At 36.2% G+C, this 27,078-nt stretch overlaps 4 protein-coding genes and 1 pseudogene across 6 annotated transcripts in view; 3 read left to right on the top strand and 2 right to left on the bottom strand.

Annotated features, from left to right (window-relative positions):
• LOC105161766 (CEN-like protein 2) lies at positions 133–2,063 on the bottom strand. Its single transcript, XM_011079575.2, has 4 exons — positions 1,795–2,063; positions 1,566–1,627; positions 1,197–1,237; positions 133–908 (listed from the first exon to the last, which is right to left on the bottom strand). Exons 1-4 carry the CDS (start codon positions 1,984–1,986, stop codon positions 685–687), a joined length of 519 nt encoding a protein of 172 aa, XP_011077877.1. The 5' UTR covers positions 1,987–2,063; the 3' UTR covers positions 133–684.
• On the top strand, positions 6,876–9,577 carry LOC105161765. The gene is made up of 5 exons (XM_011079574.2): positions 6,876–7,277; positions 7,644–7,909; positions 8,003–8,214; positions 8,384–8,651; positions 9,023–9,577. Exons 1-5 carry the CDS (start codon positions 7,187–7,189, stop codon positions 9,308–9,310), a joined length of 1,125 nt encoding a protein of 374 aa, XP_011077876.1. The 5' UTR covers positions 6,876–7,186; the 3' UTR covers positions 9,311–9,577.
• LOC105161814 lies at positions 12,229–25,607 on the top strand (annotated as a pseudogene).
• LOC105161764 (F-box/LRR-repeat protein At1g67190-like) lies at positions 15,280–18,923 on the bottom strand. 3 transcript variants are annotated; one of them, XR_002287123.1, is made up of 4 exons: positions 18,605–18,922; positions 16,735–18,483; positions 15,639–15,734; positions 15,280–15,554 (listed from the first exon to the last, which is right to left on the bottom strand). XR_002287123.1 is itself a non-coding variant. In XM_011079572.2 (3 exons), the coding sequence occupies exon 2, from the start codon at positions 18,037–18,039 to the stop codon at positions 16,780–16,782; it is 1,260 nt and encodes a 419-aa protein (XP_011077874.1). In that variant the 5' UTR covers positions 18,040–18,483; positions 18,605–18,923; the 3' UTR covers positions 15,283–15,554; positions 16,735–16,779. The 3 variants fall into 3 exon arrangements, 2 of the variants coding, with proteins under 2 accessions (XP_011077874.1, XP_011077872.1); XM_011079572.2 differs by lacking the exon at positions 15,639–15,734 and having other exon boundaries at positions 15,283–15,554; positions 18,605–18,923; XM_011079570.2 differs by lacking the exons at positions 15,280–15,554; positions 15,639–15,734 and having other exon boundaries at positions 16,562–18,483.
• The window catches only part of LOC105161813 (proline-rich transmembrane protein 2-like), a 1,291-nt gene continuing 283 nt past the window's right edge, over positions 26,071–27,078 (top strand). The window contains exon 1 of the mRNA XM_011079627.2: positions 26,071–27,072. Coding sequence (XP_011077929.1) covers positions 26,640–27,072 — 433 coding nt within the window. The 5' untranslated portion in view covers positions 26,071–26,639. The remainder of the gene's footprint in view (positions 27,073–27,078) is intronic.

Here is a 27,078-nt window from a genome sequence, read left to right as displayed (position 1 = left end):
AATCATATAATAAATATATCACACTTATTCTGATAAGCCTCATTTGTAAGAAATTTCCCACACACATGTATTTATAAATGGAGAAATCAAGCAATGAGATGTGATGAAAGTCTTTAGAGTACATGATAGTTCATTTGACAGTAGGTGTGGAGGAAGGTTATATATATATATATATATATATATATATCAAACAAGAAACTAAAGCATCAAAGGGCCACTCTCTAAATTTAGTGGAAACCAGCTGACACAAATTCATATGTATTACACTTTCTTCAAATTTCTTTCTTCATCATCATCATTATATATGATCTCATGAGAATTAAGGCTGCAGGACACCGGCTACGTACCCGGCCCTTAATCCATCAATTTATTACAATTTTCGTGGAGGGCTATGATATAATATAATATAATTAGGTAAAATGCAATTTAACCCCACGTAACATTGTAAATGAGTAATTACCTTCTATGAAAAAGTAATGGTAATTTATCTCCCTATGTTTTTTAAAATGAAGCAATTTACATTCTGTCTAGAGAGGTAAATTGCTTTATTTTAAAAAGCACAGAAGGGTATATTGCTACATTTTAAAAAAATATAGGGAGGTAAATTACTCATTTTTTTTATAAGAGGGTAATTTACACATTTGCAATATTAGAGAAGACTAAATTGCATTTTCCCTAATATAATTAGCGCCTCCTGGCCGCGGTCTCACGCTGTGCATTGAAGAAGACGGCCGCGACAGGGAGGCCCAACCCATTCTCCGCCGCGAAGCGCCGAGTGTTGAAGTAGTCCCTGGAAGCTGCAGGGAGGTTGACCACAGTTTGTCTGCCTCTCTGCTGGAAGAGAAGGAACACAAACCTGTGAATTCCTATGTTAGGCCGTGGTTTCTCGTAGCTCACCACCTCTTTTCCTGTAAGGAAGCAAGAAATTAACAGTGGTACACACTATATACATAGTAATTATAATATATTTTTTATATAATTGGTCACTTTTTTTAAATTGTATATATTAACTATACAGTATATGTATTGCACTCGCTTTATAATTGGTTTAATTTGTATGAAATCAAATTTAGATTAACATGTGAGATGTATATATATGTCCATATATATATATAAACCCTAATTAATTGGCTAGTGTTCATATGTAATCTCTTCCGACATTAATTTTATAAGTATGTGATGATCATAATTATTACCAAATGTGGTATCTGTTGTCCCTGGAATGTCTGTCACCAACCTGCAACATACCATTCGTACGTCAAGCACAATACATATACTATTATTAGCCAGATCTTATATATATCATACGTACGTACGTATATTGACATGTTTTACATGTTTATTGATATATATATATATATATATATGTAAAAGGAAATATGCATTACATGCATATATAAATCAGTAATACGTAGTGAGAAAAATAAAATAAAATACTAATACAATTTCTTTTTTTTTAAAGAAAAATCTTAAAACAAATTATTAAGACAATGGATTTTATCTATTACTAGTAATTAATTTCCATTAATAACTGTAATTATATATTAGAGCATAAATATATATACCAGTGGAGATGTTCCCTGAGATATGGATCACTCGGCCCAGGAACGTCAGGGTCAGTCATCACCTGCAGCAGTACAATTACTTACAATCGCATTAATTAATAATTAATTAGGAAGTCCATTTCAATTTCAATAATTAATTAATTAAGGAGAATTAATGATAGAAATATATATATATATATATGTATATGTGTGTGTGTATGTATGTATATGTATATGCATAGGTACGTACCAAGGTGTAAGAAGTTCTGAGATCACCTCCTTGAATGTGAACCCTGGGAGTGGAAGCAACAGCAGAAGGATAGAACTCATATCCATTAATGCAAACTTGCTTATTTCCATAAACAACACACATTTTCACAGTTGGAGTGAAGAAGTCGACAACATCGTCTATCACTCTCCCCACTATCAGCGCCTCTGACATCGATCCTGCCTCTATTCTTAATATATGTAATATTGTCCGAACACAAGCGCGATGATGATCCAGTAATAAGACACAAGCCCCCACCCATATATATATGTTTATATTCTTGGTATTTAATCAACTCACTATCAAAAAGTACCTCACACACATAATATATATATATATATATGCTTATAGAATTCAATAATACAAAGATTGGACATATCTATATATAGGGTGAATAGCAATTTATCCCCTTTTGATATTGAAAATGAACATATTATCCCTCTATAGAAAAAAATATAGCAATTTGTCCCCCTATACTTTTTAAAATAAAGCAATTTACCTCCTTATACAGGGAGGTAAATTGATTCATTTAAAAAAACGTAGAGAGGTAAATTGTTGTATTTTAAAAAATACAGGGAGGTAAATCGCTATTTATTTTTTCATAAGGGAGTAATTTACTCATTCGCGATATTACAAGGGGGTTGCTTGCATTTTTCAATATATATATCGATTGAGAGACCGTGTGTGTAAGGGGAAAACTAAACTTGCCCCCCACTCTGTAGTATTTATTAAGAAAAATATGATTTTTTGTTACGATTAAATATTATACTTAAAAGAAGAAAATCATAGCAAATATAAATTAATCATGATTTCACAACGGTCATTAGCCGTTGTTTCTGTAGGTGTAGGCAAAATCATGGTAAATAATATTTTGGCTTTAGCTAAAAACCATCATGAATATTGATTAATCGTGGTAAGAATTTAAATTTTTTTTTATATTATTTAACGTTGCTTAATAGTATTGATTTATCAATATTCTAATTAAGCCGTAGATTTTTATAATATAATGAAAACACAATTTTTTTGTAGTGACCCCTCTTCTCGAATTCAAGGTCATAATTGTGTCGTATGGGTAATTATCTCACACATACAAATTTATTATAATTTAATTGATGTAAGTGAAAAATTAAAACTGACTCCCATTATGAATTACCCCTCTCCTTGAATTCGAGATCAAAAGTTTGAGTCCCATTAAATATATGAGTATATTATAATTTAATTTATTATTTATATTTATATTTATATATTAATTGAATTAATATATTATTCAATTTATTGAAATATTGATACAATCTAGTGGTTATCATTTAAAAATAAAAAGATGGGAATTTCATTTTCAAAAGAACTATTGTAGTCTCCCCATTTTCTAAGTTATCCAAGTGAGTAGCCAATCACCATAAGGGCCCCAAGGAATTAGTTCTTGATTGACAAATTGCCACCTACAAAACTCAACAGTGTTGTACATGTCAAATTAAAAAAGACATATATATATATATATATATATAATAGACAAAATCATAGTCAAATTGAAATTTATTACAAAACCATATATGTGGACCCAAACTCCACAATCTTGTCATAATGAGTGGAAGAGGAAAGCATTTCCATGCATGTTTTTCTGCTAAGACATATTTCCATTATTGGTGAGAAGAATCCATCTTTTTGCATTCAGGGTAATTAAGAATAATTAAGAAGAGAAATCAATTCAAAGACATGAATTTATAATGGTGCTGGGATTTGTTTGTTTTGGGTTGTCAATCAATTGAGGGTTGAGATTCTAGTACTTACCTATAAAGAACTAAACTCCACCACACACGTAGGACATGCACAGAAAATTGGCTGACAACTCATCTCAATCACAAATGCTCTTGCACATTAGTCATGGGATCAGACACTAATTAGCTTCTCCCACGTTTCACCCTTATGTTATTCTTTTGTTTCGATGATGATAATCACTTTTTTACATATTGGGTGCATTTTGCAAAGGGAGCTCTCTCTCTCTCTCTCTATATATATATATATATATATATTCTTGATCACTTTATTTACATTATCTAGTACATGCATAATTATATTGTTTGATTTCGTGGGTTTTTTACGGGATTTTATTTTAGATACCACAAATTAATTTTTTTATGATTTTAATTCCGTTGTTTTTTAACTCATCTCATTACATTACGTAACTCAAAAATATTTGCAATTTTAGTTCAAGCATTAATTTTATTGAATTTCTAATAAAAACAGGACATGCATGGCATGATTGAGTTCCATTGAATCTTGAGGGGGATATTTAAAAGAATAACTGAATTAGGGTTTAGGAGTAACATTGCAAAACTTGTTAGAGTTACGAGATATAATATAGTGAGTAAAAAAATAATGAGAATGAAATTGTAAAAAAATTAATTTTATGGAACGTAAAATGCAATATTTTTGCTTTTGGGGACATGCGTGCAATTCCTTGTCTTCTATGATTTAATAGTAATAATGTGAAGTATTGAATTCCCTGGCTAGTTATTAATCGTGGGTTATGGTATCAATGGGAATTACTATAAAGCTGTAATAATAGTTAATTTGTAATACATAAATAAATATTATGGATGAACTATTTTAAGTGGGATTATATATTCCTTTTCTGTTTTTTTCCACACTTTATTCTCTTGACTTTGTCACTAGTTTGAGCATGGGAAGTTCAAAGTCTCTCTACTATTCCAACATTAACTCTCTTCGTGTTGTACGTAGGTCGTCCATTTTGTTACCAGATCCTAAGTTTATAAGATCGAATCAAATTTTCAACTTCTTGGCGAAGTTATTAGACATCTACATTATGTACAAGAATCAGTATTATATATATATATATATAGATATATATAGATATATATGTACTGTTCTTCTAAAAAACAACAGTGTATCTTTATAGGTATTAGTGATAGGTCTTGTAATTAATCTACTCTGAGACAAAGGGTGTTCTCCCTCTGAACAGTATGAAGGCTATAAAAAAGACTAATCTGATAGAGGATCTTCAAGGGTCGTTTTGGCGCTCGACTTTTGGGCTCGGGTTATGGAGGACGAGCTTGGGACCTACACAAAGACGAGGTGCCGAATTTAACTCGGTGTGAGCACTTTGATACTCAAGTTAGGTCGTGAAGATGAGAAGATCGTATATCAATGAGAATAGTAAATGTTGGTTAATTAACAGTTACTTTGACCTTCATAAATGCTCGAATATTTATACTTATAATCACTTGTACAGATGACATCCGTCCTTCCAGGAGATGTTGACGCGTGTCTTTCATCCAATGTCTCTTGCTGACTTACGTACTTGATGGGCCTTGATAGGCTTTTTCCCTTTGCTGGCCCATATTACCCCTTGGGTATTTTGGGCCCGTTTTATTTTATCCATACCAAAATTGTTAAGATCAAGTTGGGATATTTTCGACGATGGCCTCCGACGTTCAAATCAATTATTAGAGTGAATTATCAAAAGAGAATGGAATAGTATGAGTAGTAAAAGTTGTACATCTCGAGAGGGGGAAGAGGCCAATATTCACAGTTGTCGGTCTAATTGCATGATTTCACATGCGTCCTTGATCTATAAGATGATTTACGGGTTACAATAATCCATACATCCTAGTGATAATAGCGACATATAAGGTCTTTATTGTTGAAACAGTGATTTTGTACCAAAGCTTAAGTATTAATTTAGATTACACTAATATAAAGATCTCTAGAGACCTTTATAAAGAGCCTCCAAAAGATCTCTTACAGGAACCTTAATAAGATGTGCTCCTGTAAAAGTTCTCCGAAGGCCATGTAAAATCCCTACCCCTATCCACGATTGCATATTAATTGGGCCATCAGAAGCTAATAGTTGTTATTGGGCCTTGCGATTGGCCCATTTGTTATAAGATTCAGCTTATTGGGCTCCGTTAAACTTTGGACTCTCAATTTTGTGGAACTTATACATAAAGGCGAATAAATTTAGAAAAATACGCACCCTTTTATTTTAAATTGATATTTTAACATATATTTTACTTCTCGAATTTATAAAATATTTATTTTTACATACATTTAATGTATATTGAATTTCTCTATTGATGTTCCTTTTTCTTTTAAGTGATAATTTTTGTATATGATTGCATTATCATCTTGATAAATTGAGATATATATATATATATATCAATTCAATTAATATATCAATATAATTAAAAATATAAATAAATTATAATATGTGAGACAAATACCAATATGCAATTTGATTCAATTAGAACAGTAATTTTTATTCAAATGCAAAATTTACACAAATATCTCATAGAAAATATTACACCAACACTTTTTAGGAGGTGTAGTTGTAATTTTATAAATTCAGGAGGTGTTTGCGTAATTTACCCAAACTTTATGAAGCGTCAATATAATTTAATAAAATTATTGAATTAATTGAATTCAATGCATATTTAATTCAATTAGAACTCGTTGAGACTTGAATTATTGGTAAAATTAAGTGAAAATAAAATAATATTTTAAACTTAATAAACAATTGAAATAAACATAGGATAATTACACTCTCTCTCCTAAAATTTAGTATAATTTCACATAAATTTTCTATAGTTTAAAAAATTGCATTTGACCCCTCAAGTTTGCTTTCGTATTCTGTCCGTAAGTAAAAATTTATCGGAATCACTGATACTAACAAAACAATCGGGTAAAAATTTATATTTATATCAATTGATTTATTATAGATCAAATAAATTTTTATATTTATATCAATTAATTTATTATAGATCAAATAAATTTTTTTATAACTAAATTATCCCTATACATTTTTCATACATTAATACATGTAAGGAAGTATATTTTCGTTGTTATAAAGTTAGTTTAGTAAAAAAAAATTATTTGATCTGTTAATTGATGATAAATATCAATTTTTATCAGATCGGAGCAAATCTAAATTATCAAAAAGTATTATATATGATTTTTTAAATTATGAGAAATTTACTTATAATTAAGGAGTAAGTGTAATTATCCCATAAATATAAGTAATAACATATATTGTTGTCGAGCTATACGATGAATTAACGCACTCATTCCTACAGCTCGTGGCTCCGCTGTAGAGCAACATTGTCCTATGATTAATCCCTAAGCTCCGTGCAAGTTGAGTATGCTTTGATGGGACACGACCATCTCTTTTACCAGAAAAACCTGTTTTGTTCAACCTCCAATTGTTTGACTGACTGAGAAGCACTCTAATTCCAGATCTCTTTATCCCTCTAATTCAAACACGCCGCCAACCCGTTCATCTGAACTCCTCTTTGAATTTTGAGTTCAGAGACAGTAGTTGAATTCTGGGAACACTGAAGCAGTGTCGTCTGAACCAACAATGGCGGCTGGAACAAGCAGGAAAATATCAGCAGCCTCTGCGCGGGCTCATACCCGGAAACCGAAGTCGAAGGCTCCTTCAAAGTTTGTAGGTGGGTGTTTGATTACTGTTCCCGTTCTCATGCTACTATCTACTTCTTGATTGAATCCCGAGCCTGGTGTTGTAGTTGTTCCTAAGGTGTTTGTTGAATTGTCGACAGCAGAACATATGTGGGCTTTGATGATGTTAAGAATTAAGCTGCATAATGATCCAAAGTTGTGATCTTGACTTGTAAAATTGGGGATTGGAAATTTTGGAAAGTGTTTACGACTGGTTTTATTGGAAGGTAATTGGAATTTAGCTGGTTATTCTGGGCTTCGTATTGAAGAAAGCCTCCATCAAGAATGACTGAAACCTAGCCCCTTATTTTCGGTTCCAGTTTTTCTGATTTCACTCTATTTGAACTTAAATATTTCAGGGATTTTCAAGAAACTTCTGTTGATCTGCTTTGTGGGGTTTCTTGCTTGGGCGTATCAGGCAACACGGTCTCCTCCCCCGAAAAGATGTGGCTCCACAGATGGGCCTCCAATTACAGCACCCAGAGTACAGCTCAAGGATGGGAGATACTTGGCTTACAAAGAATATGGTGTCCCAAAGGATAAAGCAAAGCACAAAATCGTGTTTGTCCATGGGTTCGGTTGTTGCAGGCACGACATTACTTCTCTAACCGCATCTCTGTCCCCGGTAATAGTTACTTCATTATGTTGCTTGTTTGATTTCTATGGATCAACTAGTTAGCAGTGTGTGGACTGATGTTTTGTCCAAACTCATTCACAGGATATTGTTGAAAGTAAAGGAATCTACATTGTTTCATTTGACAGACCTGGTTATGGAGAGAGTGATCCTGACCCAACCCCATCATTTCAAAACATAGCTTTTGATATTGAGGAGCTCGCTGATCAGTTAGAATTAGGATCCAAATTTTATGTCATCGGCTTTTCCATGGGTGGGCAGATTGTTTGGAGCTGCCTCAAGTACATCCCTCACAGGTACATTTCTTCTGATTGCTCTGCATTTTTTGTCCTTGTGTAGATAGCTATACCAATTTGTATCTTGATATATCTTTGTACCACAACTGCTTGTAACTATCTTCGTTTGTTAGCATAAGCCACAGTTTTCATCCCTCAACGGTGTAATGTTCAATATTTTGATGAACAGGTTGGCAGGAGCAGCTTTGTTAGCACCAGTGGTGAACTATTGGTGGCCTGGTTTACCTTCAAACTTGTCAACAGAAGCGTTTAAGCAGCAACTTCCACAGGACCAATGGGCCCTTAGTGTTGCTCATCATGTGCCATGGCTTAACTACTGGTGGAACACCCAAAAGCTATTTCCTGGTTTAAGTCTTCTCTCCGGCAACCCCCGAGTTCTTTCTCAACGAGACGCAGAATTTAGATCGAAAGTTCTTTCTTTACGAGAGGGGCATCTGGTAATCATCATGCCATGCATCTTGAATACACAATATGTTAATAGGAAAACCCGCACACTAATTTATTCTTTTGCTTCAAAGTTTCAATATCACAAGCAAACTTACTAAATTCCTTACATCCGAAGCTGGTTTCATGCACACAATATCCCCATTTCTGTAGTAAATTAATTTTGGAAATTTTCAAGCATGCTTTTATAAATACCTGCATTCGTGTTGCATTGTGGTTTGATGGTAGCCATACGCATTATGCTTGTGTCCTCTGTATACATGAAGTTCTAAATGCTTGTGGGGGTTTATAGAGTTAGAGCTCTGCTCTATATATTCAGTACCCGGGACGTCTCATTAAAAATTTAAAATTCTTGCATGACCAGGCACAGGTAACACAACAAGGTTTTCATGCAATTTACCGCGATCTTGCAATTGGCTTTGGGACATGGGAATTCGACCCCACTGATCTGAAAAATCCATTTCCAGAAAGTGAACGTCCCAACATTCATTTATGGCAGGGGGATGACGACCGGCTTGTCCCTGTTGAACTTCAGCGTTACATTGTCCGTCAGTTTTCTTGGATTCATTATCACGAGTTACCCAGTGCCGGTCATTACTTTCCATATTATGATGAAGTACCAGACTCAATCATACAAGCACTTTTACCTTGAAAGAAAAGACCTTTTGTTCGTCATTTGTATCATCATACCAGGTTCGTGTATTTCTCTGTGTCGAGATAGAGTCTCACATAGTGTTTCTATCTTATTCTGGCAACAGTTTGGTGTTAGGACATGCTATATATTTTCATTTGATTGCAACAGTTATGTATTGTGATTTCTATTTGCCGGGAGGGCGACCTGTACACGCCATTTATACTGGTGAATATTTCGTTGTCTTTCCATATTTAATGATTGATGCCTGAACTTCAAGAATTCAAAGTAGATTTTAATCTAAATTTGGGTCTTGGCTGAATTCAAGTCGACGAATTCAGTACATTTGTCCTGCAATTAATAGTACAATTGAAAAAGAGTGACCAATTACATTACAAGTATAATAATACTAATTGATCTGGAATGATCAACTTTAGTTCGGATAATAAGAATTTTCGTTTTGAGTCTGTACAAATCTTGCACCAGAAAATATGATCCAAATCCATTGAATGGGTTTTGTTGCTTTGGGGAACATTTATTTGTTCTGCACAGAACATAAGTATGTATGTCTAAAGGAGATATATTAGAAAACTTAATTCTAGAAGAATTATGATGCGACAGAAATGAAATTATAAGTAGAAAAGTTGTAAGGAGTTCGTAAGCTTATTACCTAGTTTAGGTCTATAGTGAAATAGCATTGTCGGATTTAGCACTAATCAAGATTCTATCAAAAAATATTTAGTGGGTATTCGAGTGAGTTTATTAAAATTTTAAAATATTTAAAAGTTCATAGAATGTTATAGGGGTTAACTGTTCTTTTTTCAAAAATAAGTTTATAAAATTTAAAAGGAATAATTACACTTTTACCCCAGAGATTTGGTGTAATTGTACATAAATTCTTTATAATTTGACAAATTACATTTAGTACTTTTAATATTTGATTCTTTTTAATCAATAACCTATCTATTTTATCAAAATTCATTGAATTTGTTGACATTAATAAAAAATTTGATTTAAAAATTTATATTTACTCTCGATTAACTTATTCACTTATTCCGGGTTAGATAATTTTTTTCCTGATCAAATTATTCTAACACATTTTTATTCGTTAATGCATGTGAGGGGGTATATTTTCATCGCTATAAAGTAGTTTAGTCAGAAAAAATCATTTGACTTCAATAAATTAATTGAATATTAATATTAATTTTTTAATTAATATAAATATATTCAATAAATTTTAATTAATAAAAAAAAATATTTATTATAGGAAAAGAATCGAAGAATGGTTAGGGGATGGGGGGAAAATAGCATATTGATTTTATAGCCGTTTCTCACTGTCACTCTCACAATTCCAAATAAAAACGAAACATTTTTAACGCTTCTCTGATAAAGGAGAGAAATGACAAGCCAACAATTTCAGCCGTGTCTCCACCCTCACTCGGATCATCCAGCCGAAATCCGCACGTGAGTTTGGTCAGGGCAAGAAGACACGTGTAGAAGCAGGGATAGACGAGCAGTGGGGGAGGAATTGGAGTGAGGACACGTGTGGAGGACGTGTCCAGCAGCAGATCAGACTCAGAGTGCTTCGGCCTGGACCTGGATCCAGTATGGGCCGCAGTTCAAAGTGTTCCCCCTTCCCATTTTGGTGCGCTTCCTACTTTACGCACCTCCTCTTGCCCCCGCCCACAAAACATTATCTCTCCATTTCTTTAACCCACCCCACAAGAAAACCACCCTTTTCCAAATTGCAAGCACTCTCTCTCTCTCTCTCTCTCTCTCTACATTTACATACATACATATATATATATATGCAGGGTTGTGATGGAGGGTTCATGATGAGTTAGCTTTCACTACTCAGGACCCTGCTGGTAATTACCAAGCTTCAAGGACGTCGGGTAATCTTTATAGCATTCTGCTTTCAGTTTTTAATGAATATATACCTACCAAGCAGGGCTGCAGTCTCGGGTTGTACCTTGAGCTTCCATGTCAGCTTGCCTACAATTAGTCACATGAAGAAGTTAGATATGATCCCTGCAGATCAGCTGTTTTTCATTACTCAGTTATTTGTTGCATTGATTTTTTCTGCTTCTCGTCGGTAATGCGTACGTGTTAGACGATAGCTTATTGATTTAGCCATTCTTGATATATATATATATGTATATGCTTATTTAATTAGTAGTCTAGTGTTCTAATTACATTTGGAACAATTAACGTTATTCACAGAGTTATTAATGTCATAAGCTGATATAAAGAATTTTGCGAATAGTGACAGGATTAATCTACTCGATGGCTAGCTGTTCAAACGGAGGTTTTAATATGGATCGACTGTGAAAACACCAATTACAAGCTTCAATACAAGAAAAAATCAGGATTTTTACCTCACCTACTAGGGTTTGAATGAGCACTTGACCATGTATATGCTACACAATCTTCTTATATATATATATATATATATGTATATTAGCAATACACAACTCACCCAATGCGTCTGCCAAAATATTTAAAACTTATAAATAATTAATATTCTTATTGATAAAATGATTATCAATCATGGGATTGTGAGTTGAGGAGGTTTGGGAGGTATTTTAGTAAATTCATTAAAAAATATTGAAATTACTATTATGGTCAAATTTTGTTGGAGGGAGAAATGAGTTAAAGGGTTTGTTACGACAATAAAGTTTTTCTTTTTAACTAGACGTCGTGGCACGTCGTCCCTACGTGCATATAATAAATAATATTTAATGTTTTAAAATATATTATGAATAAGAATATATATATATAAGCACCAATTCTATCACATTTAGAAAAAATAAAAGAAAGAAAAAAAAGCGACAAAAAAAGAAAATAAACTTAGGAGTATTATCGGTATAATAATAAAATTGGTGCCGCGGTATCATAATCGCCATTTGTAAGAGAAAAAAGTCTTCTCTTATATATTAATATAGATAATAATAAAATTGGTGCCGCGATTTTATAAATGCCATTTGTGAGATAAAGAGACTTTCTCTTATATATTAGTATAGATAGTATTACAGATAGTATTACAGATAGATACACTGATGAAGGTATTGCTAATTACAATTACTATATACGGGATCTTTGGTAACCAACACCAAGAAGTATAACATTTAAAAATAAATAGTCATTGACTAGCTATGCTACGTTGTCGGTAGATGTGGTTTAAGTTGTGGGTGTGGCTAAAATGTTTATCATGGCTAACAGTCATGACAAATATTTTTGTCAAATTTTTTGCTTTGGTGTTATTTAGTCATAGTTAATAATAGTCATTTATCACAACCCTTAATCCATAGCCGTTAAAATGTAGTCAGTAGTGAATTTTCTTCTAATACAATTAATTGAAAAGTGTTAGTATATGCTTAATGCAGTTGAAGATGAGACGAGGAACTTCCCGGATGAGGGTTCTTCATAGGGTTTTTTTCCCCTAGGAATTTTGGTGGAGTTTGTTTCCTTTTTAGAAGTAGCCGGAAGGGGTCCTTTGGAAGGAAATTAGTAGATTGAATATGGTGTTTGTTTCCTTGATTCTGTAAGTTCCGGTAACATAGTAGTGTGATTTAGCATCCTAGATCAGTTTCTGTGATCCGAAACATTTTGTAGGTTTTCACTGGAAAAGCCAAGATGGTAGCTACAGATTCTGATATCGTATCTCAAGGAGACGCTGAGCCGCCGGTGCAGTCAAGCCAGCAACACACCAAGAACCTGATACTTCAATCACTAGGCAGACAGTCGTCAATATACTCACTCACCCTCGATGAATTCCAACACACACTATGTGAGAGTGGCAAGAATTTTGGCTCCATGAACATGGATGAATTCCTCAACAGCATATGGACCGCCGAAGAAAATCAAGCCCATGCTACGAGTGCTACAGCCACCAGCAACAACGCTAACGCTGTGCACTTTCCTGTGCAAGAAACTAATACTAAAACAGATAAGGGAATAGCCAAGCAGCCTAGCTTACCAAGGCAAGGTTCTCTCAGCATTCCAGAGCCTCTGTGTAGGAAAACTGTGGATGAAGTATGGTCTGAGATCCACAAGAAGCAGCAGCATAATAATGACACTCAGGGCCAAATTCAGAATCCTAACAATACTCAGAGACAACCGACATTTGGAGAAATGACACTGGAAGATTTCTTGATTCGGGCTGGGGTTGTAAGGGAGCAGAATTTTGCTCCAGCACCACCTCAGCAGCCACAGTTTGGGATGTTCCAAAACAGCAGCCATCCGGTGATGGGGCCTAGTTTTGTTGCAAGACCAGTAATGGCGATAGGTGGTGGTGTTAATAACGTTACAGCTCAGCCAATGCCTCAGAGTGCTGTAGGAGAGGCACTGGGTTACACAGGAGGAATGAAACGGGCCAGTGGGTACTCGCAGCCCACACCGACAGTCAATTATGGAGGGAGATTGGGGAATGGCAATGGAGGAGGATTTGGGCAGGTACAAGGTTTGGGAATGGGGTCACCGGTTAGCCCAGTGTCCTCAGATGGCCTTGGGACAAATCATGTTGACAGCGGAAATCAGTATGGATTAGATATGGGTGGAGCTAGGGGAGGACGAAAGCGGATCATAGATGGTCCGGTGTAGAAGGTGGTGGAGAGGCGGCAAAGAAGAATGATCAAGAACAGAGAGTCGGCTGCAAGATCTAGGGCGAGGAAGCAGGTAATCTACCCATGAATTCACTTTTTGTGCTGATAATCTATAGATAGCAAAAATTGATGGATGCCTGGAGAACATACGAACTTTGTGCTGCCATGTTTCTTCAGTTTGATGTTTTCTTATTGTTGGGCAGGCCTACACAGTTGAACTAGAAGCAGAATTGAACCAACTGAAAGAAGAGAACGCACACCTAAAACATGCTCTGGTAACCTAACAGACAGTGTACATGATTTCAGTCAGCAATTAGAGCCCACAACTTATTTTATCACGATTAAATGGTTAACTAGTATTACTAACACACTTGTGCCATCTTGACTCCATAACAGGCTGAGCTAGAGAGGAAAAGGAAACAGCAGGTAAATCGACTGCATGCTTTCAGGAGAGAGATGTATCCTACTTATCATCTATGTTAATCCATATTTGCACCCAACCTATGTACAATCTTCCAATAACTAGTTATGTGCTTCGGCAAACTTTGGTCACAGTACTATGAGGAAGCAAGAGCAAAGGCACAGATGCAATCCAAGGCCCAGAAAGCCAATGAGACAGTACAAGCAATGAGGAGAACTTTGAGCTGTCTTTACTGAAGCAAACTGCAACCAGTGGACTAATGCCGATTTGACAAGACCTTGGGTAGAATGCCTTTTTAACTGTCATTTCTGGGAAGACAGGAAAGAGAAGCCAAAAGAATATTGGGTGGGTGAGGTGGATTGAAACTCTGCATTTCTTTTTTTCTGATAAGAGAGTTGGGGATAGGCTTGAGGCTTATAGATTTGCTTTTTGAGTTATATAGTCGTAGTAGTGGTTGCCCTTTGCATAATCTTTGCAATCTTTCCTGTACTGCTAGAGGTAAATGATAAGCCTGTGAATTTGATAACGACAACAAGGAACCTTGTTTCCTTCTTTTTTTTTCCTTTTTTCCCCTGGTGTGTAAATTCTTTAGGGAAATAAATTGCATTATTTTCTATACATCAGGCTCGATCAAGAAGTCAATAGCTTTTTAGCCTGTATTTGTGGATAGTGGCAGTATTGTTTGTGTCACTGGTTTTCTAGAGGACCATTGTTTGTGTCACTGGTTTTCTAGAGGACCAAAGTCTATCAACTGGACCAACACCACCAAACATGGTGAGATTTGCACCCAGGAATAATGGTGGGGTTTGAGGCTTATGCTGCAGGCGCGGCTGCCACTGCAACAAGTCCAAGTGTGTCTATAGTTTCTTATCATGGCCCTCGACAAGCAACATATACAGTGGACGAGATGGAAGAACTTAGATGAGTTCTCTTAGTTCATGACATGTAAAAACTTTGCAGCTTTCTTGTCATAGTAATGAGGTAACCATTCAAAGTTCGCGACATGTGACAAACATTTGTTAGAAGCATAAGAAATGCGAGACGATTTCAAAGAAGAATTGCAGATTACAAATGTAGGAAGAGTACATGGACTGCAAAAGGCTAAGTAGATACTATATCAAAAAACCTTCATGGAACAGATTACTTGGCCAGTATAAGAGGCGTTTCTGTGGCCCACGGCAAGTTGTACCATCTCTGGAAAATACACCTCAACTCGCAGTAAAATAGGTGACTTCTCCTCCTGAAAGGTCAAATTACACTCTTGAGTCTCAAAAGGTACCTCTTATTCATTACAATTAAGTGAACAGAGTAGCAGAGGGCTCACCAAAAACGGCATGTGATCCTTTGTATCATGTACCCCTTTTCAAGATTTCATTCGGTAAGGCTAAAATATGCATGGTTGCTTGTCAGATAGATAAGTCTACAAGAAGAATATAATCAATGTGGGGAGGCACGTTAAGAACCAGTTCCTCAAGGAGAATTCTGAATTTTTAGATGGCTTCTAAGTTCTAATTGGCTGCAGAGCTAAGGAAAATCGTTCGACCTGGGTGATTGGGTAGCTCAGACTCATTAACCTACAACAGCGACTCCCTTGGATGTATATGGAGAAAAGAAAGAAACCATCACTTTCAAGATTATGTCCTTAAAATCGATGACAAGAACGTGGAAGTTAGTAAGTTGCTGACCCCAAATTCATACTGCTGGTAGACTTGGAGGTTCTCATCATGCTGAAACACTCTCACCTTATTAGAATAAAAGGGCGTACCATTTATCACGCATAAACTTTTAGATATTCAGCTGTAGAGACGGAATGTTGCCTCATTATCACTCTTTGAATTATGGCATGGAAAAGAGTCAATAGGACTGACATGCAGATCTTCTGCCAAGTTAACATGATGAGTCCACCAGTTAAAAATCTCATTCAATTTTAATTTAGGTGTTCTTTTCAAGGAAAACAGAAGATAAAGGCATATCTTTTGGATTTGTATAAGTGGTGAGAAGGGAAGTAATGATCTACAAGTTTCATTACTTATAACAGTAACATCATCAATCCCTTGACCCCTTAGCAATTATTCATTTTCCATACCTTCCTCTGACCATATACAAATATCAATGTTATCTAATAAATAGAATCCAGTCAAATTTTGGAGAAGCTGAGAAGGAAGCAAGAGAAAGATGGATAGGAAGAAAAGAAGGAAACACACTATATCGTAAGAAATAGTCTCCATGAGGGAACCAAAAACAATGTACTTCACATTTTAAGAATTATCAAGAAACAATAAATATATCATAGCATGGAACCAAACATAGGCAGCAATCTTGTAGAAATAAAAATATCATTCCACATGCCTTCAAGTCCAAAAATTATCTGGCAAAAGACCAAAAGAGGAGATGAAGAATCTCAATTGAAGCTCATGTACCTGCTTCTGCAGTTTAGGGATGACAAATTCCAATGTCTACAATATCTATTCATATTTAAATTGAACTTCTACGTCCAGGTACTTCCTCATAAGTCTTACGATAGATGATGTGAAGTTGGCCAACGTGTGGCATTCTTCATGGGTTTTGGTTTCTGAAACAACACCATGGATGACCAGATTCCTGAGATGAGGGCACCTTTCAAGAAGTGCTGAGACCCACGTCGAGAATAGGTCACTAATTACTGTCCACCCGAGCTCCAGAACAATGACATTCTCCAAAACAAAAGAACCTTGTAAGCCATCATGTAGTGCTGTCTCTCTTAGATCATAACTCAATGCTAGATGGCTTAATAAAGGAAAGCATGAAGAAATAGTCTCTACATCGATAACCTCATCCTCATCGTCAAAAACAACACCCCAAAGCCTAAGCTTTCTCAACTTCGATGATCGTGATATCATATGGTAGAACTTTATCCACATGATTGTAAAATTACTAACATCAACAATCTCAAGATTTTCAGCATTCTCGCCAATATCAAGATGGATGACACTAACATCATCAATCTTCAGGAATCTTAACATGCCCTTACCAATCAGCTCAAAAACCTCGAGTGTACAATCTTTCAAATGCAGTTTTTCTAGACTATCAGCTTCCAGTATGAACTTATCCAAGCTGATAGCTTCCACATAAATATGCTTTAATGAGTTAGTAGTCAACTCCATCACCGCCTGTGGATCTGACATGACAACATCTAGGCTGACTAGGGTCAATACCTCAATTTTTGGGCAGGCAGTAAGCAGAAGGCTCAGATCCAAGGCTGATATACTGACATAACTCAGGGACAGAGATCTTAGGCAGGGAAACCTCTGATAACTAGGTTCAACCCCCGTAATAGTATTGTGAGCCAATGTCAACGCTTCAAGCTTATGTCTACCACATTTTTCGAGAATGTTAATGTTAGGTGTCGTCCTCACATTATAGTGAAGCTGGCGCAAGGTTTCTCTAGTGTACATGAGCCAGGCAATGACTGGAGCGGCTGAGAATTCATCTACATCATCCATAATTATGGAAAGGCACTGCAGTCCTTTGGTTTGGAATATTGTTTGTGTAATAAGTATCTCCAGTCTACTTGTGGAAAACTCATGATACAAGGGCCAATCGTTAGAATTAAACGTAAGAGTGTGGAGATGATTCCTCCAAGCCTCTTGCCATTTCCTGCAAGTTGCAGATGCAATCACCACATTTCGGGCAGCCCCAAGCCGTGACAGAATGTTCCCGACAACCTCAACTGGAAGATACTCCATTCAAAGTCAACAAAACAACTATAGAGTATAAGAGCAACAGAAATGCTAAAGTCCACCAAAACTCAATCAGATCATGGCTCTTTTAAAGTTGTAGAGTCTAAGCCACATCCAATACTGATCGTTCAGATAATTTTTACCTTCTTATTTATTCTCACCATCCACTTCAACTCTCAACGGTAACGAATGCCAGAAAGCAAAAGGCTGATTGTTACAATTCCGACTAGTATCTTCAGAAAATTCAGTTTACTTAATCAACACTCAGAATACACCGAAAAAACAAGCCCAGTATCCGAATATTCAGCAAAACATTCACTTTATCCATCAACCAAATCAATACTATATCCAATCCAATGCTTCATCAGAATACCAATCCTCCCTCATCTATTGAGTATTTCCGGAAGCCATAAGCTATTATCAACTTCACCAGTTTCTGCAAATCTATTCCTGCAACCAAGTATTCGAGAAAATACGTAAAAAAGTCACATTCCACCGTCTACATACACTCAATGAATCCAAGACAGTTAAAAGATCAGAGAAAACAAGAATCGAAAACACGGGCATTTACCTTAACAATCAGAAGCTAATAAACGCAACGCGATCAATCAAGAAAGATCAAATAACAGGCGCAAATCGTACATATCTATAATTAGGGAGAGAGTACAAGAACATGAAAAAAGCAATGATTTCCGGTGAAAATAATAGGAGAGGAGAAAAGGGTCGAAAGGCTGGAATCTGATTTGCTGGAAAAAGAAAGGTTGGAGAAAGGTGGGAGCTGCGAAATGGTCAAGCTGCTGTGAGTACGTCTGTGAGGAATACACACACAGTGAAGGTGTTTGATGGTACGTGCGGAGACCCACGTAAATACGTGTATCCCGATGATTGTATCATTGGGACGTACTCCTCTAGCCAATAACTGGCGTCTCTCGTCCTCTTAATTGCTCAACCCCCCCTAATTTAATGAATTTGCAAAGTTTTCCTTTAATTTAAAAGAATAACTAAAACGACCCCTTATGTTATTAAAAATTTTAAACTCAGTCCTTTTCCCTTCAAATCTTTTACCTTTTGATTTCCCATATTACCCTCACTTGATCAACCTTTGGATATCTAAATTTAAAAATTATTTTTTGAGAAAGTAAAATATTATACAACTCACTTTATATAAAAAATTATGCTAAAGTATCTAAATCTACAAAATTATACTTATTGCAAAAAATTACTTGAATATATATTGAGAGTTTAATGTAATTTACTCTTATGTGATATTGCAAATGAGAAAATTATTTCATATAAAAAAAGATTAGCATAATATTTATATTAATTACTTCTTTTTCTTTATGCATTTTTTTTTTACATAATTTTTGTATAACTTTATTATTAATATTATTTTGTATATAATTTATTAATTAATAAATATTTTATTTTAAATAATATTATAAAATTTGTACACACATAGAGTGTGCAACATAATACTAATATATATAAAAAGCCTAGTTGAGTTGTATTTCTATAAATTAATTGAATTGGATGTGTATGTGTATGTAGCGAAGTCCAACAATTCTACAATAATCAAAACAGGAATTTACACTGCGATAATTAAATTAATATTTGATACTAATGACAATAAAGCGGGTGTAGTCCGATCCCAAGATCCGTCCCAAAAATAGATGTGAAGGTAATAAAAAAATTAATAAATTAAAATCAACATATCAAAATAACTGAGACACCAATTTAATTATATATAGTATAGATGGACAGATAGAAACAAAATTGAAAATAAAAGGAAACAATTTTCCCCATAAGAAAGAAAGCAGCAAATATGGAGAGAAAAATCAAAATCCAACCAATGAACCAAAACCGGGGATGATAACGTTCCATTACATCAAAGCCCAGAGGGCAGAGAGGCCCACTCCACTCCACTCCTTCTAAACAACAAAGGCTAATAAATTGGAGAGTGTGAGTGAAATGCTGGAGTCGACAGATACATACAATGCTGAAAAGATAGTTTGTTGAAGGAGACTCTTGTGAACCCTGCACATTTTATTTTCTCTCTTTTTCCAATTAATGTTCGACGCATCAGGCCATTCCGTGTACCCTGCATTTCCAACAATGATATTGACACACACTCTATGCTGTTAGTTTCTGCCTCATTCCGCTGATTTCTTGGTAATATATGAAGGCTTGTGTTCGTCTACTAGTGTAGCAGTTGAAGGACAAAAATCCCACGAACGCTTTTCGTGTTTTTGGATGGTAGAATCATTCTTCCTGCAGGGATTCAGGTGAATTGCAAGCACTTTGGGATTCGGTTTCATGTTTGTTGTTTGATACATTTGAGTGCTCTTACTGTTTCATGGTAGCTACTTGGTGGTAGTTGTTGCTCTTTTGCTTGTAGCTGTTACGTGCATTGATTTATGCTGTTGTGCTGAATTACACTTTTATCTGGCTTTCAATTTACTGCCTCTGAGGTTTTCTATTTTGCTAATTTTTTATACTTAGGATTAGTGTATCTTCACAAGCTTTGAAGTGGGTACATTCTTATTTCAGACGGTTCTCCTTAGTTTGCTGATTTATTTATTGACAGGTATTGAGAAAGAAAAAAGGGTAAATTGGGATATAGTCAGTAAGATTTCTGTCAAACCAGGGTGCTCTGGTCAGATAAAAGCAACTTGGGACTTGGATATTTCATAAATGGCTACATGCACATCACAATATTTCACGCCTCTGGATATTCGAAGCCCGTTAGGGGTATTGACTGTTCATGGGGCAAGAGTTTCTCCCTTGAAAATGGTTGAAGAAAGGAATGGGTTCCCAGCAGCTGGGAAAAAAGGTGGTTCAAGTTTCCCACAGTTCAAATGTTCAGCAAACTCACACAGTGTTAATCAATTTCAAAGCAAGGACCCTTTTCTGAACCTACACCCTGAGATCGCATTGCTTGGAGGTGAGACAAACTCTACAATGATCAATCCGAGACAGGATAGTTCCAGTGGAAGTGTTACTGAGAGCCCGCGAGACTCATCCACTCTGAACAATTATAATGAGGCCAAGATCAAGGTTATTGGAGTTGGAGGTGGTGGCTCAAATGCTGTCAACCGTATGATAGAGAGTGCAATGAAGGGGGTTGAGTTCTGGATTGTTAACACCGATATCCAAGCCATGAAGATGTCTCCGGTCTTCCCTAAGCATCGACTGCAGATTGGCCAAGAGCTGACTAGAGGACTTGGAGCTGGTGGGAACCCAGATGTTGGGATGAATGCTGCTAAAGAAAGCAAAGAGGCTATAGAGGGTGCAGTTTATGGAGCAGACATGGTCTTTGTGACAGTAAGTTTTCTGGTGACCTGTGGTCATAAATCAAGAAAACCAAGCATGGGAATAGAACTTCGTTTGAGCTGGATCTCAGACATTTTCTTGCCCAAAGGCTTATGCTGTTGACTTGTTTGGAAATGAACAATCATTTCTCAAGAGGGTCAAGTTTCTCGTCAGAATGTGTAAAAGGAAACAGTGATATCTACCTTTCTGGACATCTACCTAGCAAGTATTATAATCTCTGTGCATCATAAATTGCTCTTTCTGCTTGTCTCAGTCATTTATTTTGGAAAACTTGCAGGCTGGAATGGGCGGGGGAACAGGCACTGGAGGAGCTCCTATAATAGCTGCGGTTGCAAAGTCTATGGGTATCTTGACTGTTGGCATAGTTACTACTCCATTCTCTTTTGAGGGACAGCGAAGAACTGTTCAAGCCCTAGAAGGAATTGCTGCTCTAAGAGAAAATGTTGACACCCTAATTGTTATTCCTAATGAAAAACTCTTGAAGGCAGTATCCTCATCTACACCAGTAACAGAAGCATTTAATCTTGCTGATGATATTCTTAGACAAGGAGTTCGTGGTATCTCTGATATAATCACGGTATGGTGGATCTAGTGCACGCCTAACAAAGTTGATTTTGTATGTGTGTGCTTATATGTTTTGTTTGTTAAGTCTTTGTAGTTTGTTTTAGTTTGGCATTTATCTGCACTCACTAGCCCAAAGCAAGATCTTGGTATTGCTCCAAAAGGCGTTATCTTTTATTGTTAATGACCACTATGCTTTACCAAGGATTGAATTATGTGCGAGTTTTATCTTTGTATCTTCTGGTTTATATCTGAAAGTTATCCATTCAACCAAAATAGGAACACTATGCTGATAATAAATTCATCTTTGTGGGAAATGTGAACTTGCTTTATCTAAAATTAAGGAGTGATGAAGTGTAATTGATGTTATGTTTATCATTAACCTGCTTGAATGTGAAGACTCAGTAGCCACATACCTGAATGACAATATAAGTTTATAGACATAAATATGCTAAAGTGAGAACCTTTGTGGTTTATGTACCTGAATGACCATATGGACCCTTGCAGTGAACTTTCTAGTTAAATTTATTGTGTATTTTTCTGTATAACAGTTTATTGATTGCCTTTTCTATTTTAAGCAAGCGATAGAAGTGGTAATCCATTTGCCTTTCTTGCAGATCCCGGGACTAGTAAATGTAGATTTTGCTGATGTGAGAGCTATTATGGCTAATGCAGGTTCTTCATTAATGGGAATTGGAACTGCAACAGGTATCGTCAAGAAGCCATTAACTTCACTTGCTTGCTGGTATTGTTGCTTGTTTGATGTTTTTGCTGCTTGCTGGATGAACTCTGAATTTTTGTGTCTCGATGCAAGTTGCTTGTACTCTTCCCTTCTTCTGCTCCTCTTTCTTTCCCCCTCTTTTTGGTATTATTTCCTAAAAGCACATATGGTGTTGTTACTTGGGTCTCTTGAAGCTATCTCACCATTCATCCCTATTCTTTTTTAACACTTCAAACATTGATTTTTAGCTTGCTGAAATGCAGGAAAAACCAGGGCTACAGATGCCGCCTTAAATGCCATCCAGTCTCCCTTACTGGATATTGGTATAGAGAGAGCTACTGGAATAGTCTGGAACATAACTGGTGGCAGTGATCTAACATTGTTTGAGGTGGGTTAATGCTCTCTCTCCCTACCGTTTCTTCTTTGCACCTCGCACTTCTTTTCCTGATACTTATGTCTTGCATATATTTAGCTTCTTGCCTGTGTCCTCTTTCCATTCACATCATTCTGACGCAAAATATGATATTGAGTAATGACAAGAGAATCTCCTGCATGTAAAATGAGTAATAGGAAACTCACCATTTCAGCCATACCCTGTCTCTGTCTGTACAGTGAAATTGCTATTAGGAAACACCATGCTAGCATGAGTAAGTTCACGGTAATGCCTTATGCGGGTGAAGTAGAATTGATTGTCACATATTTTTCATGCTCATGTCTGGGTGCAGTTAAACCTCTGTATTTCCACATGCTTGGCTATAGGGCCTATGTAATCCTTTCCTTTGGCCTTAATGATATCATGGAGTTTGAGAGAAAAGCCTATTACTCCTATTTTTAGATGGTGCATTTCAGGGTATTAACTGGGTAGAGTCTAACCATTGAAACATAAAAAGAAAGCATAGTTTTTAGCCTACTCACTTGGCTAGGTTTGAGTTATAGGAAAGATGTCTTTACAGATGGTATAGGTATATACTCAATGATGCTTCACGATAGAAATTGGTACATATCTATTTCATATTCATCTGTACATGATTTATCCGTTCATGATTATGGACTTTATATGTGTTTTGAAATGTGAAATGGCAGGTAAATGCTGCAGCAGAAGTCATATATGATCTAGTGGATCCAAGTGCCAACCTAATTTTTGGTGCTGTGGTGGATCCATCAATAAGTGGTCAAGTAAGTTCATCTATTCAAGACTACTATAATCTAGAAACTTAGGACTATTTTTGTCAGCTGCCTTCACCATCCATCCATTTGTCTTGAGTAATGCTGCAAAAGCGTCCTAATCAGAGAAAGAATAACTGGACTTGGCTGCATTATGATTTCCCCAAAAGCTTGACATGATTTCACGGGCAAAGACTTGAGCTTGTCAAAAGCATTCACAGATCACTTAAGTCATTTTTCAGTTAGTAGCATCTTCTCCTGTGAATATTACATTATCGGGTTAATTACAAAAACCAGTCCTGAGGTTTGCTCTATCCACCATCCTTGACATTTGCCTCCACTTACATATTACCAGAGTCTAGTGCAAATTTGATAATTTAAATTACGTATCATAAATTGAAATAAATGTTTGGATGTTAATTTAGTTTCATACTAAAAACTAGGAAACATATGTGGAATCAATTGTATAAATAAAATCGAAAATAGTTTTATAATATAGTTAAATTATTTTTTAATTCAAAGTGTTCTCTCTGATTTAGAAAATTTAGAGAAAACCAAAGAAGGGGAAGAAAAAAAAATCTTCTCCTTCCGCACTGCATGCACAACCCACTTACCACCTTTGCCCAGGCCCCAGCCTGGTGCCGGCACCCCAACAAGCCCAATCCATCCTGCATGGCCAACCCCCATCAACTACAATCTAGGCTACTTGGCATCACCCGGCTCCATAGCCCACTCTCCCCCTACATTATTACCTCCTCCTTGGTCCCAACTCCTGAGACCCTAAACCCATAGACACCCAGTGTTACCAACTCCCACATCCCATTCCAATTGCCATGCACTCTACATTCCATTCGAGTCTCCCCCTACCCTGGAAAGTTGTATTTCCTTTTTCTTTCTTATTAAGGGGAAAAATCATCTCTTGTTTAATCTTCAGATCTTTTTCTTAATTTTTTGTTTCAACTTACTTAAAAGGTATAAATGACATTTCCTAGTTCCAGTTGTGTTTCTCCATCATACATTGGTTATAAGTCATCAATGTGCTTTGAAACTTGAAGGGGTAGTTTTATGTAATTAAGGCGAACCTCAAGGGCGTTTTTATTATTAACCTATATTTCTTTTGCTTGGCCTGTGGAGCTGGAGGGACGTGGGGTTATTAGTGAGCTATGAAGGCATAGAATGGAGAAACAGAGCAGAAGTTGTTTCTGATAGATCAGAACTATGCAAAAGTTGTTGGCTCTGACATTTACATGCAATAAAATTTGATCAATTCTGTCTGCTAATAATTCAGGTTAGCATAACTTTGATCGCCACTGGTTTTAAACGTCAAGGAGAGAGTGATGGGAGAACCCTCCAGGTATACATCCATCTCTCCACCACATATACCTTACTAAAATCTTTATTAAGCATTTGTTGGCCTGTGAAAACGATGCAGGCAAACCAGCTGCCACAGGGAGATTCAAACATTGGTCTCAATAGGCGACCCGCATCTTTTCTAGAAGGTGGTTCTGTGGAAATCCCCGAGTTCTTGAGGAAGAAAGGACGCTCTCGCTATCCAAGAGTTTAATTCCCTTGTTAGATTCTGCATCACATCTAGTAGTCTTCAACTTGATCTCACCTTCGGAGTGTGTCTGTACAGGATTTTGGGCTGTTACATCCAATATGAAAACTTAGCTTTGAGAAGGATGGAGCTTTACCACATTCTTTTGTTCTGAATAAAACATAATCTGGATGTATGAATGATGAGTTAGACACTTGAAAAAACATTGCATATAGAGCGCAACAGTTGATATAACTTGGAGATCCTGTGGTAATAAATCTGAGGAGCTTAGAGCTTATTTTGCACCACAGTTTCAATTTTCTCTGAATATTTTTCCGGGTATCTACAAAGTTAAACAAATTTTAATATAGGGTGAATTACAGCAGATCCTCTTGAACTTTGTTATAAATATAAATATTTTTTTGTTGTTTGAAAAATTATAAATATCTCCTAAAATTAACAATCGTTGAACGAATACATCATACAATGAGCTATCATAATAGAATTTTTGTTAATCGATTGTTAATATCATGAGGTATTTGTAATTTTTCAAAATAGAATTTTTATTAATTGATTATTAATACGAGAAGGTATTTGTAATTTTTTAAATATTAAAAATAGTTATAATTATGGCAACTTTCAAGATAACATGTCGTAATTTTACCTTTAAACTATTATTGGGCCAGTATGCAAAAAGAAGTGGAATAAGGGACCTTAGACTTAGAGGTGGTGTAATAGGGCAATGGTGGGTACAGACATTAAAGTTTGGGAGGCTTTAGCACAAACGAAATATCTGTGTCAACATCCTTTCAATTCCAAACAAGTTCCCATCTCCCATTAAATGATTTGATGCCTATATGAAATCAAAATCTCCATCCCCATAGGCCCAAACATCATCAGAATCACACAAACTTCTGAAATCAACATCAACCTCACACATCCACACCAAAAATCCTTTCTGTTTGAAACATATCATCATCATCATCATTTCTCTCTCTCATGAAACTTCTCTCTCTCTCTCTCTCATGAAACCACATAAATTTGAATCCTAAAATCTGAAAAAAGAAGACACGTACACTTGTCGCTTACCATACAAAGCAAGAACACTTTCTGTTGACGTGTAAACAAACACTCCCATTCATTTCATTTTCCTTCTTTTCTTCCCACACAATAAAATAAAGAACCTTTCTCTCTATTCCTTCTAATCTTCTTCCCCTCCTTCACTATACTCACCAGAATCATCTTAGCATCTCTCCGGATTCAACTACTGAACCACACTATATATATTTACTCATGCAAAAAGGTAAAGAACCGACCAGTACCATGCCACCTCCCAAAGACTCCGACCCATTGCTGCAGCTTCCATCCGAACCCACCAAAGCTGCAGACCATCAACCCGGATCCGAGAACCCATTATTAGTTCCACCGGAGAAGACAAAGGGATCATTGGAGGAGAGTAAGTCCGAGAAGGAGGGATCAGCTCTGCAGGAACCACAAGAGCTCATAAACCCCACGCCATCTGCTCATACAAGTAGTAGTACTACCACTGCACCAAGCGAGGTGGTGGCAACAGTAGAGGAGATTAACAGCAGCGGGAGGGAGAGGCTGAAGAGGCACCGGGTGGAGGTGGCGGGTCGGGTCTGGATACCGGAGATGTGGGGGCAGGAGGAGTTGCTGAAAGACTGGATCGATTGCACGGCGTTTGATGCCACGCTGATGAACAGCAGTATCA

This window comes from Sesamum indicum, linkage group LG5, assembly GCF_000512975.1.
Source record: "Sesamum indicum cultivar Zhongzhi No. 13 linkage group LG5, S_indicum_v1.0, whole genome shotgun sequence".
Classification (NCBI taxonomy): domain Eukaryota; kingdom Viridiplantae; phylum Streptophyta; class Magnoliopsida; order Lamiales; family Pedaliaceae; genus Sesamum; species Sesamum indicum.
The sequence above is the reverse complement of the archived record's forward strand: the minus strand, read 5'-3'. Positions and strand labels throughout refer to the sequence as shown.